Source organism: Lepidochelys kempii, chromosome 27 (genome assembly GCF_965140285.1).
Source record: "Lepidochelys kempii isolate rLepKem1 chromosome 27, rLepKem1.hap1, whole genome shotgun sequence".
Lineage (NCBI taxonomy): Eukaryota > Metazoa > Chordata > Testudines > Cheloniidae > Lepidochelys > Lepidochelys kempii.
Window position 1 is genome coordinate 8,587,633 of NC_136406.1, and position 13,131 is coordinate 8,600,763.

Genomic DNA, 13,131 nt, shown 5'->3' on the forward strand with positions numbered 1-13,131 from the left:
GGGCTGGGGTGGTGGCGGGGCGAGGCTGGAGCATAATAAATCTAGGGCTGGTAGAGTCCATACTGTAGAACTTCCGTGGGTAGAAGGGGCTGAGCCGGAGTACAGTGCTGTACCCTGCATTGCATTTTTCCTCGGCAACCCTCTGTCCCCCAGGAAGGGAGGCCGAGTTACGGGGAGGATTTTCTCACTCTTTCTCTCTGCAGAAATTTACACCATCCAAGGCAATTCCCACGGGAAGCCCTGCACCATCCCCTTCAAGTACGACAACCAGTGGTTCCATGATTGCACCAGCACAGGCCGGGAGGATGGGCATCTGTGGTGTGCCACCACGCAGGATTATGGCAAAGATGAACGATGGGGCTTCTGTCCCATTAAGAGTGAGTGGCAATTGGCCTGTCCAGAAGCTTAGCAACAAGGGGGTGGGGCTATGATCATCAATAACTGGCCTGGCACCAAGTGCGGGTTGCTCTTTGGGTGATGCCAGCCTGGCATTGCAGAGCGGAGGGTTGTGTCAGGGATACCAGCCTGGCACTGGTGAGGGGGTGAGGGATGCAGCTCTGTGGGGGATACCAGCCTGGCATCAGATGGGGGCTCCGTGCTGGCGATGAAGGGAAGGAGCTCGACTGTGCTTACTGGAGAGGAGGTTCTACCACAGCCAAGGTGCAGGGAACAACACCACCGCACCCCTTATCCTCCGGCAGTGTGGCCTGGCGTTTAATTCAGGGCGGGAGGGTGCTTTGCCGTTGGGCTCTGAGACTCTGGTGTATTCCCAGCCCTTTCTCCTGAGCTTTCACAGCTTCAGCCCTCCCACTGTTAGCCCCTGGCCCCTTCGGCCTTTGTCGACAGATCTCAGCATCTCCTCCAAGAGCAGCACGAGTGGAGAGATCCAGACGCTGTGCTGGGCAGGGTACAGATTGGTGAGGCACCACCTGGTTTAGCTCATTCCCAGCTGGATTCTGCGACCCTTCCTCAGCCCAACTGGTCCCAGGGCAGTCAGAGGGACGCTTGGCAGAGGAAGGTGCCCAGTGCGGGACACGGTTAATCATGTTGTGTAACCCTGGGTCGGAGAAGGGAGTAATGGCCAGTTGTCTGCCTGCTATGCTGCATGCATTTGCCATGGTCTCACACCTGGCCAGAGCCAGAGGCCACCCCGGTCCTTTGGGTCTGCAGTGGGCATGGCCTGCCATTGTGGTGTCCCTGAAAGAAAATTGCAGCCTCTGTAATGAGAAGGAAGCCTAATGGGAGCTGCACTTCAGGTCGTTAGAGGCATGTGCCCGCCTGCCGCTGGCTCTCCAGAGAGCTCTGCGCACACATCAGAGTTAACCCCTGGCTCTCCCTGCCTCGCTTCCCATCAATCCCCACAGGCAACGACTGCGAGACCTTCTGGGACAAGGATCACCTGACCAACAGCTGCTACCAGTTCAACTTCCAGTCCACCCTGTCCTGGCGGGAGGCGTGGAGCAGCTGCGAGCAGCAGGGAGCCAATCTGCTGAGCATCACGGAGATCCACGAGCAGACCTACATCAACGGTGAGTCTGCACTGCCCTGCCGGGGCTGGCCCGGGGAAGGAAGGGGTGAATGGAAGGGGGGGCCCTGGTTCAGGCTCCTTGGCAGGGGATGTGGAGGCACCAGTTAGTGCCGGCACTTGGCCTCCAGCGCTCCTTTGAGGCGAGCTTCGCTGCAGGGAGAGGCTGCTTCCGCCGCAGCGAGGGCATCCCCAGCAACTGCCAGGGTTGTCTGGACAGGGGCAGCTGTAGGGCTCTCCTCTGTGCTGGCTGCTGGGCCGTTCAGCAGTGATGTCCCTAGCCTCTTGACACTACAACTGCTTCAGGACCCTCTCCTGGAACACGTCCTCATGCGCTCACCATAGCGTCGCTGTGCTCGTTAGCCTCCAGCTTGCTGCAAAACACTGTAAGGCAAATCAGCTCGTTGTCTGCAGGGCTGGACTAGGTTTTTCTGGGTTCTCACTGCTCTGAGTGGGGTGGTGCCCCCAGGCCGAGCAGGGGCTGGCCGTGCGGATGTGCCGTAGCACGACGGTTGCTCTAAGAACGGGGTGGGAGTGGTGCGCTGGACTCGGATGCTTTGGGAAACATGAATTGAAGGTGCTATATAATCCTGCCATTGAGCTGCTGGCTAGCGCTGCCCTGGGCTCTTCTCGGAAGTCTTCCATAGTGCACTAACATGGGCAGCGGGTGAACGCGCTGTTGGGGGAGGCTAGCCCTTGCCCCTCTGCCTGAGGTCCTGCCCCGCCCCTTCCGCTCTCCCTCCCCGACCAGCGCCCAGAGCACGCGCACACACACCCCGTGGCCACTGCCCCCCCATGCACACCAAGCATGCCAGGTGGACAGCACGGTCCCAGCACCAGACATTTGGGAGGCAGGGCATGGCCCCGGCCCCGGCCCTAGCCCCAGCCCCCCCAGTCCTGGGCCTTGTGTGCACCAGCCCCAGCCTGCCTGCCTGCCCCAGCCTCTTGGCCACAGAAGAGCGGGAAGGGAGCTGGAAGCAGGCAGGAGGGGATGTGGGGGCAGAATGTGGGCAGGGCCACACCAGGCTGTTGGGGGAGGCACAACCTTCCCCTGCCTATGCTACCTGTCGCCCATGCTCACTAACCTCAATATTAACCCCCTTCCGAGAGTGAGTGGGTGGGTCCTTACAAGGGGGACCCTTTAGAGACTTGTGGGTGTGGCAGGACACGTCTGTAGCCTGGAACTTGACAGAGAGCAGTTTGTGCAACTGGAGAACCTGCCAAGGTGGGTACGCCTGTTCGCTTAACGAGGTGTGTGGAGGCCTCGAGAGGTGCATGGGTGTTTAGCCAACCACATCAAGGTGAGACCAGGCAGGTTCCCTGGAGGGTCTGTGTGACCCAGCAAGATGGCAGCCTGGATTTAGGGATATGCCCCTTTATCCTATCGGAGTGACTGACACCCTTTGAGCAGCTTCTGCCCGCAGCTGTGCATGTGTCCCTCCTGCTGCAATCCGTGTGGGGCAGGCGATGCGCACACAGCCCGTGGCAGGCTGCAGCCGTGCAGCTAATGCGTGGGCCATTGCTGTTGTATTGCCTACGCGTGTGGGTGGCTGTGTGGAAGAGGCCGTTGGCGTCGTCAGCGCTCTGAGCAGGGAAGAAGCGCGAGTGATGTTTTTAGGGAGAGGTTCTAGATCGGCAGCCTAGGTAGTAGCAGGAGGGCAGGTTTCACTCACACGGTCGTCAGGCTGGTGGGGGAGCTCGGTCTCTTTGGTGCCTCTGGTCTTTGTCGTCTCTTCTGCCCACCGACGGGGGGGGGGGGGGGGGCAAGCAGCCCCGGGTGCAGTGGCAGCTTGTATGCCAGGGACCCGGGCCTGGAAGGAGCCGTCTTTGTCGAAGTTGATGCTGGGGGCCCGCTAGTCTAGAGCTGCTTTATTTGTGAGGCCTTCCCAGAACAGGAGGTGTCTGACACCATCGTCCTCTCTCTGTCCCAGGGCTGCTGACGGGCTACAGCTCCACCCTCTGGATTGGGCTCAATGACCTGGATATGAACGGGGGCTGGCAGTGGTCAGACAACTCGCCCCTGAAGTACCTCAACTGGGAGAGTGGTACGTATTTAAAGGGTGATGCAGATGGGGAGCAGGATTCTGCTGTGGGGTGGGGTCCTGGCGAACTCAAAGCAGGAGGGAGACAAAGGCAGGTGGTAGATGCTGTCCATGGGCAGCACGGCAGAGGAGGGAGGGGTGTAGAGACCCTCTGTTGTGCTATTGTGCAAATCCCAGCATCCTGCCCCAGAAGGTGAAGGAGAGATGGGCCAGGCGGCTACAGGATTTAACAGGCAGGCTCATTCGCTGGCGCATATGTGCCAGCAGCACTTTGCCGTATGTGGAATTACCTCACTTCTCTCTGCTCTACGTGATGCGTGGGGACTGAGAGGAAATGGGAGACATCGGTGCCGTGGAGGGGACCAGGTCTCAGGGCTGCTGGATGCCAGGGAGCTGCGTGCCTGGGCCAGGAGCTGCCATGGATTTGTGTGCCACTTGACACCAGAGAAGTCTGGGCCATGTGCTGTGGTGAGAATCCATGATTCCATGGAACTCCATGCCACATGAAACCTGATGCTGGAGGTGAATATTCACACTGCAGTATTCCTGGGGTGAAATCCTGGCTCCATTGACTTCAGTGGGAGTTTTGCCGTCGAGTGCAGTGGGCTCAGGATTTCCCCCAAGTGCCATAAAGGGGGGGAAAAGATTCTAGAAAATGAATATCTTAAAAATTAATTTAATCTAATCTGGGACCACAAATACCAAAATGCTTGAATTGTAATGCTATGGTTATTGCATGGCAGGGCAGAGTAAAGGCAGCATGGGTGCCTTAACTGTATTTCCATATCTCACCCTGTTTGGATTTCTCTGAAACATAACTTTAACTCTGAATTTCCTGGGCTCACAAGGCTTAGTTTGGGGATAATTCCAGCATCCCTGTAATGATCTTTACCCCTAAATTACTAATACAGACTCTCAGCCTAAACTCCATCATGATTGCCATGGAATATAAAATAATGAATGGTCCTGTATAATAGAGGCCAGCTGTCTGCTCCTGTTTACCGCATTCCATGAGACAAGCCCTCAGGGACATGCAATTAATTTTAAAGGCAACATCTTAAAGTCACTCCTTCCTTTTCTCTGCCTGTATTTAACCTGTGGCATTTGCTGTGGAAGGATGTTATTGGGGGAGGTAGTGTAGGGGGCTGGATTTTCAATACTGACTTCAGAAAATCAGACCCTAGTAAGTTTTAGGGTTACATATTTACCTGAATAAGAATAGCACCTGCCGGGACACTAGCTGAGGTTTTAAAGGCCCCAGGCTCTTATGCTTCAAGGCATAAGCTGATAACCAGTTTAGGGGTCAGGAAGAAATTTCCCCTGCCATATAGCATTGCTCCAAAAGCAGTATGATAGGGTTTTACTCCTTTTTTTTTTTTTTTTTTTTAAAGCATCTGGCAGTGTCCACTGAATGGACCATGCTTCTCTGCTATGGTTTCTGTTTGAACTCCTCTGTATTCATCCAGGGGATGGGCTCTAATGCTTGTATTTTCCCTACCGTTCTTCCTCCCTTCTCGCCCCCCACCCCCAAATTCCTGCTTGTAGACCAGCCTGACAATCCCAGCGAAGAAAACTGTGGGGTGATCCGGACAGAGTCCTCGGGGGGCTGGCAGAACAGGGACTGCAGCATCGCACTGCCTTATGTGTGCAAGAAGAAACCCAATGCCACCTCCGATCCGTTCACAACAGGTGAGCTGGAGAGGCTGCCAGCGCTGCAGTGCTCCAAGGCAACACTTGTATCCAGAGATCTCTCTCTCTCTCTCTTCCCCCCCCCCCCCCGCTTTTCTGTTTCTTTCTTTAATAACAAAACAACCCCCCTGGGCGCACTCTGCACAGGTGTCTGTACTGGTTGGTTGGTTCTTTAAAAAAGGAAAAAAGAAAGCGAGGGTGCTCAGCACCTCTGGGTATGAGACCCTAAGATCCTAGGCCTGGATGGGGCCTGATTCTGCACTGCCTTGTACCTCTGGTTGGGTCCAGTCTCTCGCCCACATTTCCCTTCCCAGGGTCGCTTACTGAGAACCCTAAGTACAGAATTGCATCTATCACTGCGGCTTGTGTTTTTCTTCCTACGACGAGGGATGAGCAATCCCCTCCTGCAGAGGAACAAGAACTGCCCCAGTAGCCAGTGGGAACCTTTGCCCATCACGCAAACCAGACAGCTCTCCAAAGTTGCCAAACTGGTTTCTTTTGATTATTTCCCACCTCTCCCACAGCCTCTGCCCTTCCAGTTGGGATATATTAAAATATTGCATGGTTTTGCCCCCATTTGGAATTGCTCTGTGCAGGTGTCAGTGACGACCCATGGTGCAAAGCAGTGGCGAATCCGCCCCATCCCTTCATAAGACCTTAGGGCCTGACACTAAGAAGGGCTGAACCCCATAGCTCCCATTTAAATGACTGGAGTTTGAGGGTGCTGATCACCTTACAGGTTCAGCTTGTTTCACTGTGGGTACAGTATGTGGGGAAAGCTGCCAGAATGCTAATGCGCGCCATAGAAACGCTACTCATTTCCTCTCCTTCCTCCAGGCCCCTTTCATCTCCACAGCCTTATGTCTGCAAGGTGGTGATTACACATCCCAGGTGTGTTTGGCCTCCTACCTTTCAGCCACACAAGAAGAGAACTGACTCCCCCCAGAGCGGTACAGCCTAGAGACACTCGGTGCAATTATGAAATGGAAATTAGAAGAAGCAAAATGGGAGCTTTAATCATGTTCCGGGGGAGGACGGGGCATTATCGCTCTGGGTGTGACATTACTGCTGTCCAATCAGAAGGCTTCTTTGGTGTCTGGCACTCTAAATCATTTAACAAATTCCTCTGCTTTGTAGCTGATGGTTATCTTGAGTGACTCAGTTCTCAGCCCCATGTAGGTCAGGTCTCCCAGCTGCTCAGCACTTCTCCACCTTACGATGAGTACAAAGCATTCTCCAGGCTGCTGACCTGCCACCTGAGCAGGCGTGCCGAGATGTGTGCCAAGCTAGCTGCTTGAATCTGTCACTGCTTTCCTACAGCTCGCACTAAGGCTGCTTTGTAACAAACATGAAATATTTATCTAATGCCAGTGTCTGACTGACAACCTTCTAGCTGGTAGTGCTGTGTCAGAAATAATAAACCAGACAATGCACCATGCTGTGTCTGGCTCTTCTCTTCACGCTCAATTTTCTATGTTTTATTCATCTGGTGGGTAGTTGTTTTTTTTCCCCTTCAGTAAATCTGTTTTCACAAGAGATTTTTTTTTTTCTTACTAGCGTGGCCTTTCTCTGACTGTTTCTGATGGGGCTGTCAGCATGTTGCTGCTGTTTTATTGCTATTTTAATAATTCTGTTTGAATTGTGATAGCCCCTAGGAGTCCCAGTCCTGGACAAGGACCTCAGTGCGCTAGGTGCTGTACAAACACAGAGCAACCGAAGTTATGTGACAAGGCTGATTGCATGCACTGCCACCACCACCATGTGGACATCCATCCCCTGAGAACTTGATTGTGGCCCACCGTGCGCATTGCATATACGTAGAGCCCTACCAAATTCATGGCCGTGAAAAATGCATCATGGACCATGAAATCTGGTCTCCCCCTTGAAATCTGGCTATTGTAGGGGGGCCACGGTATTGCCACCCTTACGTCTGCACTGCCTTCAGAGCTGGGTTCCTGCCCAGCAGCTGCCCCAGTCCGGCCGCCCAGCTCTGAGGGCAGTGCAGAAGTAAGGGTGGCAACACCACGATGCTCCCTACAATAGCCTTGCGACTCTCCCCCACTCCCGACCCTTTTTTGCGTCAGGACCCCCATGTTTACAACACTGTGAAATTAAAGATTTAAATATCTCAAACCATAAAATTCCAGATTTTTCTGTAAATGCTATGACCATGACATTTACCAAAATGGACTGTGAATTTGATAGGGCCCTACGTATAGTCCAGCAAAAAGCTGCCACGTGGCTGTAGCTTTCAGTCGCTACTGTCCTGCAGGCTGTGAGCTGGACTGACTGATTTGCACACCCGTGGTGGGGGTAGGAAAATGGGGTCTAAGAAGGTAGAACGTCAGCACTCTTCTCAAACTACAGGAAGATCCCATGAAAATGTTGTGAAGTCAGTTGATCCAGGAGCTGGTGTAAAGATGCCAGTTGGGGGTGGGGCAGCCCCGGGGGAATTCATGGAGCACTCCGATGGGGAGATTGGCAGTGGGGCCCGCAGAGTGGGGAAGAGGGAATTGCTGAGAGCGTGCTAGTTGGAGATGGAATCTGGCTGTCGCTGGGGGAATAGTGATCCGTGCAATTCCCCTTCCTGTCCCTCAACAGTGGAACCACAGGGCTCATAGAATCATAGAATATCAGGGTTGGAAGGGACCTCAGGAGGTCATCTAGTCCAACCCCCTGCTCAGAGCAGGACCAATGCCCAACTAAATCATCCCAGCCAGGGCTTTGTCAAGCCTGACCTTAAAAACTGCTAAGGAAGGAGATTCCACCACCTCCCTAGGTAACGCATTCCAGTGTTTCACCACCCTCCTAGTGAAAAAAGTTTTTCCTAATATCCAACCTAAACCTCCCCCACTCCAACTTGAGACCATTGCTCCACAGAGGGCTGGTCACCTCCCCCCCATGCTGTGCTGCCCAGTGCAGTAGTCTGGGAGCTGACCTTGTTCGTGAAGACAGAGGCAAAAAAAGCATTGAGTACATTAGCTTTTTCCATATCCTCTGTCACTAGGTTGCCTCCCTCATTCAGGAAGGGGCCCACATTTTCCTTGACTTTCTTCTTGTTGCTAACATACCTGAAGAAACCCTTCTTCTTACTCTTAACATCTCTTGCTAGCTGCACCTCCAGGTGTGATTTGGCCTTCCTGACTTCCCCAAGCAATATTTTTATACTCTTCCCTGGTCATTTGTCCAATCTTCCACTTCTTGTAAGCTTCTTTTTTGTGTTCAAGATCAGCAAGGATTTCACTGTTAAGCCAAGCTGGTTGCCTGCCATATTTACTATTCTTTCTACACATCAGGATGGTTTGTCCCTATAACCTCAATAAGGATTCTTTAAAATACAGCCAGCTCTCCTGGACTCCTTTCCCCCTCATGTTGTTCTCCCAGGGGATCCTGCCCATCAGTTCCCTGAGGGAGTCAAAGTCTGCTTTTCTGAAGTCCAGGGTCCGTATTTTGCTGCTCTCCTTTCTTCCCTGTGTCAGGATCCTGAACTTGACCATCTCATGGTCACTGCCTCCCAGATTCCCATCCACTTTTCCTTCCCCTACTAATTCTTCCCAGTTTGTGAGAAGCAGGTCAAGATTATCCCCTGCGCTTTCCAAAAATTTCCTGGATTTTCTGTGCACTGCTGTATTGCTGTCGCAGCAGATATCAGGGTGATTGAAGTCTCCCATGAGAACCAGGGCCTGTGATCTAGTAACTTCCGTGAGTTGCTGGAAGAAAGCCTCGTCCCCCTGCTCCGGTGGTCTATAGCAGACTCCCACCATGACATCACCCTTGTTGCTCACACTTCTAAACTTAATCCAGAGACTCTCAGGTTTTTCTGTAGTTTCATATCAGAGCTCTGAGCAGTTATACTGCTCCCTTTCATACAATGCAACTCCCCCACCTTTTCTGCCCTGCCTGTCCTTCCTGAACAGTTTATATCCATCCATGACAGTACTCCAGTCATGTGAGTTATCCCACCAAGTCTCTGTTATTCCAGTCACGTCATAATTCCTTGACTGTGCCAGGACTTCCAGTTCTCCCTGCTTGTTTCCCAGGTTTCTTTCATTTGTGTATAGGCACTTGAGATAACTCACTAATTATTCCTCTTTCTCAGTATGAGGCAAGAGCCCTCCCCACTCGCGCGCTCCTGCTTGTGCTTCCTTCCAGTATCCCACTTCCCCACTTACCTCAGGGCTTTGTTCTCCTTCCCCCAGTGAACCTAGTTTAAAGCCCTCCTCACTAGGTTAGCCAGCCTGCTTGCAAAGATGCTCTTCCCCCTGTTCGTTAGGTGGAGCCCTCCTCTGCCTAGCACTCCTCCTTCTTGGAACACCGTCCCATGGTCAAAGAATCCAAGCCTTCTCTCTGACACCACCTGCATAGCCATTCGTTGACTTCCATGATTCGACGGTCTCTGCCCCGCCCTTTTTCTTCCACGGGGAGGATGGACGAGAACACCACTCAGTAACTCAGCTCTGGTGTATTTCCAGACCCTCCTGCTGCTTGGGGGCTCTGCTGCTCCTAACACAGGCCCTGCACTCATGTGGCTGGATGCCACCAGCACCGTGGAGAACGGGCTTAGAAGGGGCAGTGTGGGGAGTTAGCGAAAGGCTCTTCAGCAGTCTGCTCTGGGTCCCTGCAGACTCCTGGTCAGAGGTGAAGGTTGATTGTGAACCTACCTGGCAGCCCTTCCAGTCCAGCTGCTACCGGCTGGTTGGCGAGAAGAAGAGCTGGCAAGACGCGAAGAAGATCTGCTTGCGCGGCGGCGGGGACCTGGTGAGCATCCACACACTCTCCGAACTGGAGTTTGTCACCAAGCAGATCAAGCAAGGTAAGGGTTAAAGCAGGTCTGCGCGCTTGCCACCTGGGGACACGCTAGGGACCCGGGTCAGAGCTGCGGATCGGCTCTTCTGGAATGTGCGTGGCTTGGGGAGCCCATATCTTCACTGGCATGGTACCTACAGGCACATGGTTCGGTGCTGCACATACATGTTCATATTGACCTTTACATGTATGTATTCAGGGGGGATATCTACCAAAGGTACTTATAGAGCCCCCATGACTAGCAGCTGAGCCCCTCACACTCTAATGCATTCGTCCTCCCAACACCCCAGTGAGGCAGGGGAGGGCTATTCATCCCATTGCACAGATGGAGGACTGAGGTCCAGAGAGGCTAAATGGTTTCTCCAAGGTCACACAGGGAGGCCATGGCCAGAGCAGGGATTTAAATCTGCGTTTGCTGAGTGCCCTAGTGACTTACTCAGTGACTGAGTTTGCTGAGTGGACAGTCTTGCCTCTCTGCAATATACCTTGCACCATGAGTGGTCCCAGTGAGGCTACTACTGGAGGAAGGTACTACTTGGAATGAGTAGCGGCATCGTGATCTGGTCCATACTAGGCCCTATTCCCAGCTCCAGTGCTGGCTCGTTGTGAGGCCATGGGTAAATCCCTCCCACCACTTCAGTTTTCCTGTCTGTGAAATGGGGTTATGGATACTTCTCTGACTCTGGGATAGTGAAGATAGTTAATTCAAATCTGTGAATGGTGTTGAGATCCGTAGACGGAAGGTGCTATCATCCCCTGATGTCTTGTGAATCTATCAGAGACCGCACAAGAAGCACTTAACATGTGTGAAGTGTATCATTTATCTGCTAGGGCAATGGCTGGCATTTGATACATTCATCTCAGTAAGGAATAAAAAGGAATGGCCCCATTCTGTTTGAGTCAATGCTGACCCAACGCCCCAGGAGGAAGGTGGCGAGCACTGTGCTTCTGGTGATGGCATTGTTTCCACGAGATGTAAAACTGAGGCTCTGGACCACTAGTGGTTATTAAAGATCTCCTGGCACTCTTTTAAGAATCAGGATGGCCCTGGCTGATTCCAAATTGGGTACCTGCATAGAGAAAGATTCCCCCAACAGTTTGTTAGATATAGTTTTAGTGTACACATCTTGTCCTAAATTTGCTGTGTAATAATGTTCCTGTGTACTGTTAAATAGCCACCACGTTCCATCAAGAGGTGGCTGCTTTTCATGGAGTGCAGTGATACTATAACCTACCTCAGAGACGCATTTGTAAAGCACTTTCAGACCCTTCCCCACAAGAATAGACATGCAGAGTACTTATTCACTATTAGCCAAGGCAGGGCTTTTGAAAGTACGCTTCTTGTTGAGTACAAACTGGGTCCTATGTTCCAAGCCCAGGTCAATGGATCTACTCTAAGGATGAGTTTAATCCAGAGTTTTGAATCACCTTTGGCATGTCAGAATGTCCTGTTGCAGCCAAGTAACGCAGGGTATGTCTACCCCACAAATAGGGGTATGATTGCTGCGCAGGCAGGCATACTGGTGTTAGCTTTAATCTAGCTGGCATGGGTTACAATAGCAGAGGAGACTTGGGAGTACGCACAAAGGGGCCAAAATTAAGATTGTATGGACAACCTTAATTCTGGCATGGCCTAACTTTTGAGTGTTTGACTTCGCTACCCCAATGTTCTTTTAATGAATTTGTCTTGTATGTAATATTATCATCATTGGCTTGGATTTTCAAAGGAGCCTAAAAGAACTTGGGATCTGGAAACTGGGCACTTAACTCCCTTGGATGTCTCAGAAATTCTGACCATTATTATTTATCTGTAACCCCTAAGAACCTTAGTTGAGGATCAGGGCCCCATGGCACTAGACCCTGTACAAACAGCTAACAAGGAAATTAGTCCCTGTCCCAGGCAGCTCACAGCCAACATGGCTTGTAATGTGCGAGAAGCTCATTTCGCCCCATGAATGCTCAGAGAGGGCATAGTTTTCTCTTAGTACCAAAGTGCTACTGTGCTTACGTAGGGTGAGGTTCACCCCAGACACCCGAGCTGGACTCTGACCAGCTCTTCCCCTTTCTGCTTGGCAGATGTTGAGGAGCTCTGGATTGGCCTGAACGACCTCAAGCTGCAGATGAATTTTGAGTGGTCAGATGGGACGCCAGTGCGGTTCACTTACTGGCACCCCTTTGAGCCCAACAACTTCCGAGACAGCCTGGAGGACTGTGTGACCATCTGGGGACCGGTGAGGACTGATTGCGAAGGAGGAGCGGGATGGGATGTGGGACCTTTCCTATCCAATTTGCAGGGCTGAAATGGAGTAATTTGAGCTTGGCAGAATTCAATATATACATATTTTAAATCTCAACAGATCTAGATGTTTATTTTTAAGTATTTTTACAGCTGTGGGAAATTACTTGGGGGTCAGACAATAATTATTTAATGACCGTAGATGTTGAAATTCAAAAAGTTAAGCTTTGTAACCATCAAAACACAAATTTTCAACCTCGCATGTCAAAATATACATTGTAAATATCCTTACATCAAACCCTCGTAAGTTTCCAAGCAGCTTCTTTCTTACTTTGCCTATCTGTAAATTTCAGTTATTATGGATGGAAATAGTTTTTGGTTGGTTTGTGTGCGGTGAAATCAGCGTTTACTGACATTTACTGATCAAAATCTAATCCTGCCAAGCCTAGATTGATGGCATCCCTGGGTGTGAGCACTGTGCCAACAGTCCCGGAGACTGGCACGCTTTGTGTCCATCGTAAGGGTGTGGCTCAGACAGCAGTGTGTCTCCAGTGTCCCCTAAACCTGACCACGAGGGTGGTCTCTGTGACCGACCCATTCCTTGCCTTCTCCTGCAGAGGCTGCTGACAAGGGGGCTGTTTCCGGTGGTGGTTGTAATGCGTGGTCAGTGATCCACTGAGAACCGGACCAAGTGCCACCAAACTCCTATCACACTGCCCTCCTAAGCTGGATTTGAACCAACCAGAGGTTCTCTGCAAGATTAGACCCTGTAACAGGGGCAGATAAAAGGAAGAGGGGATCCACAATGAAGGTGTAATGTAGAGCAGCGTAGG

The 13,131-nt window shown here is 51.8% G+C and overlaps 1 protein-coding gene across 1 annotated transcript in view; it reads left to right on the plus strand.

Moving 5' to 3' along the window:
- Positions 1-13,131, plus strand: part of MRC2 (mannose receptor C-type 2) — a 91,660-nt gene that overhangs the window by 37,057 nt on the left and 41,472 nt on the right. Inside the window, exons 3-8 of the mRNA XM_073326006.2 lie at positions 204-377; positions 1,365-1,529; positions 3,457-3,570; positions 5,113-5,256; positions 9,881-10,069; positions 12,139-12,293. Coding sequence (XP_073182107.2) covers positions 204-377; positions 1,365-1,529; positions 3,457-3,570; positions 5,113-5,256; positions 9,881-10,069; positions 12,139-12,293 — 941 coding nt within the window. The remainder of the gene's footprint in view (positions 1-203; positions 378-1,364; positions 1,530-3,456; positions 3,571-5,112; positions 5,257-9,880; positions 10,070-12,138; positions 12,294-13,131) is intronic.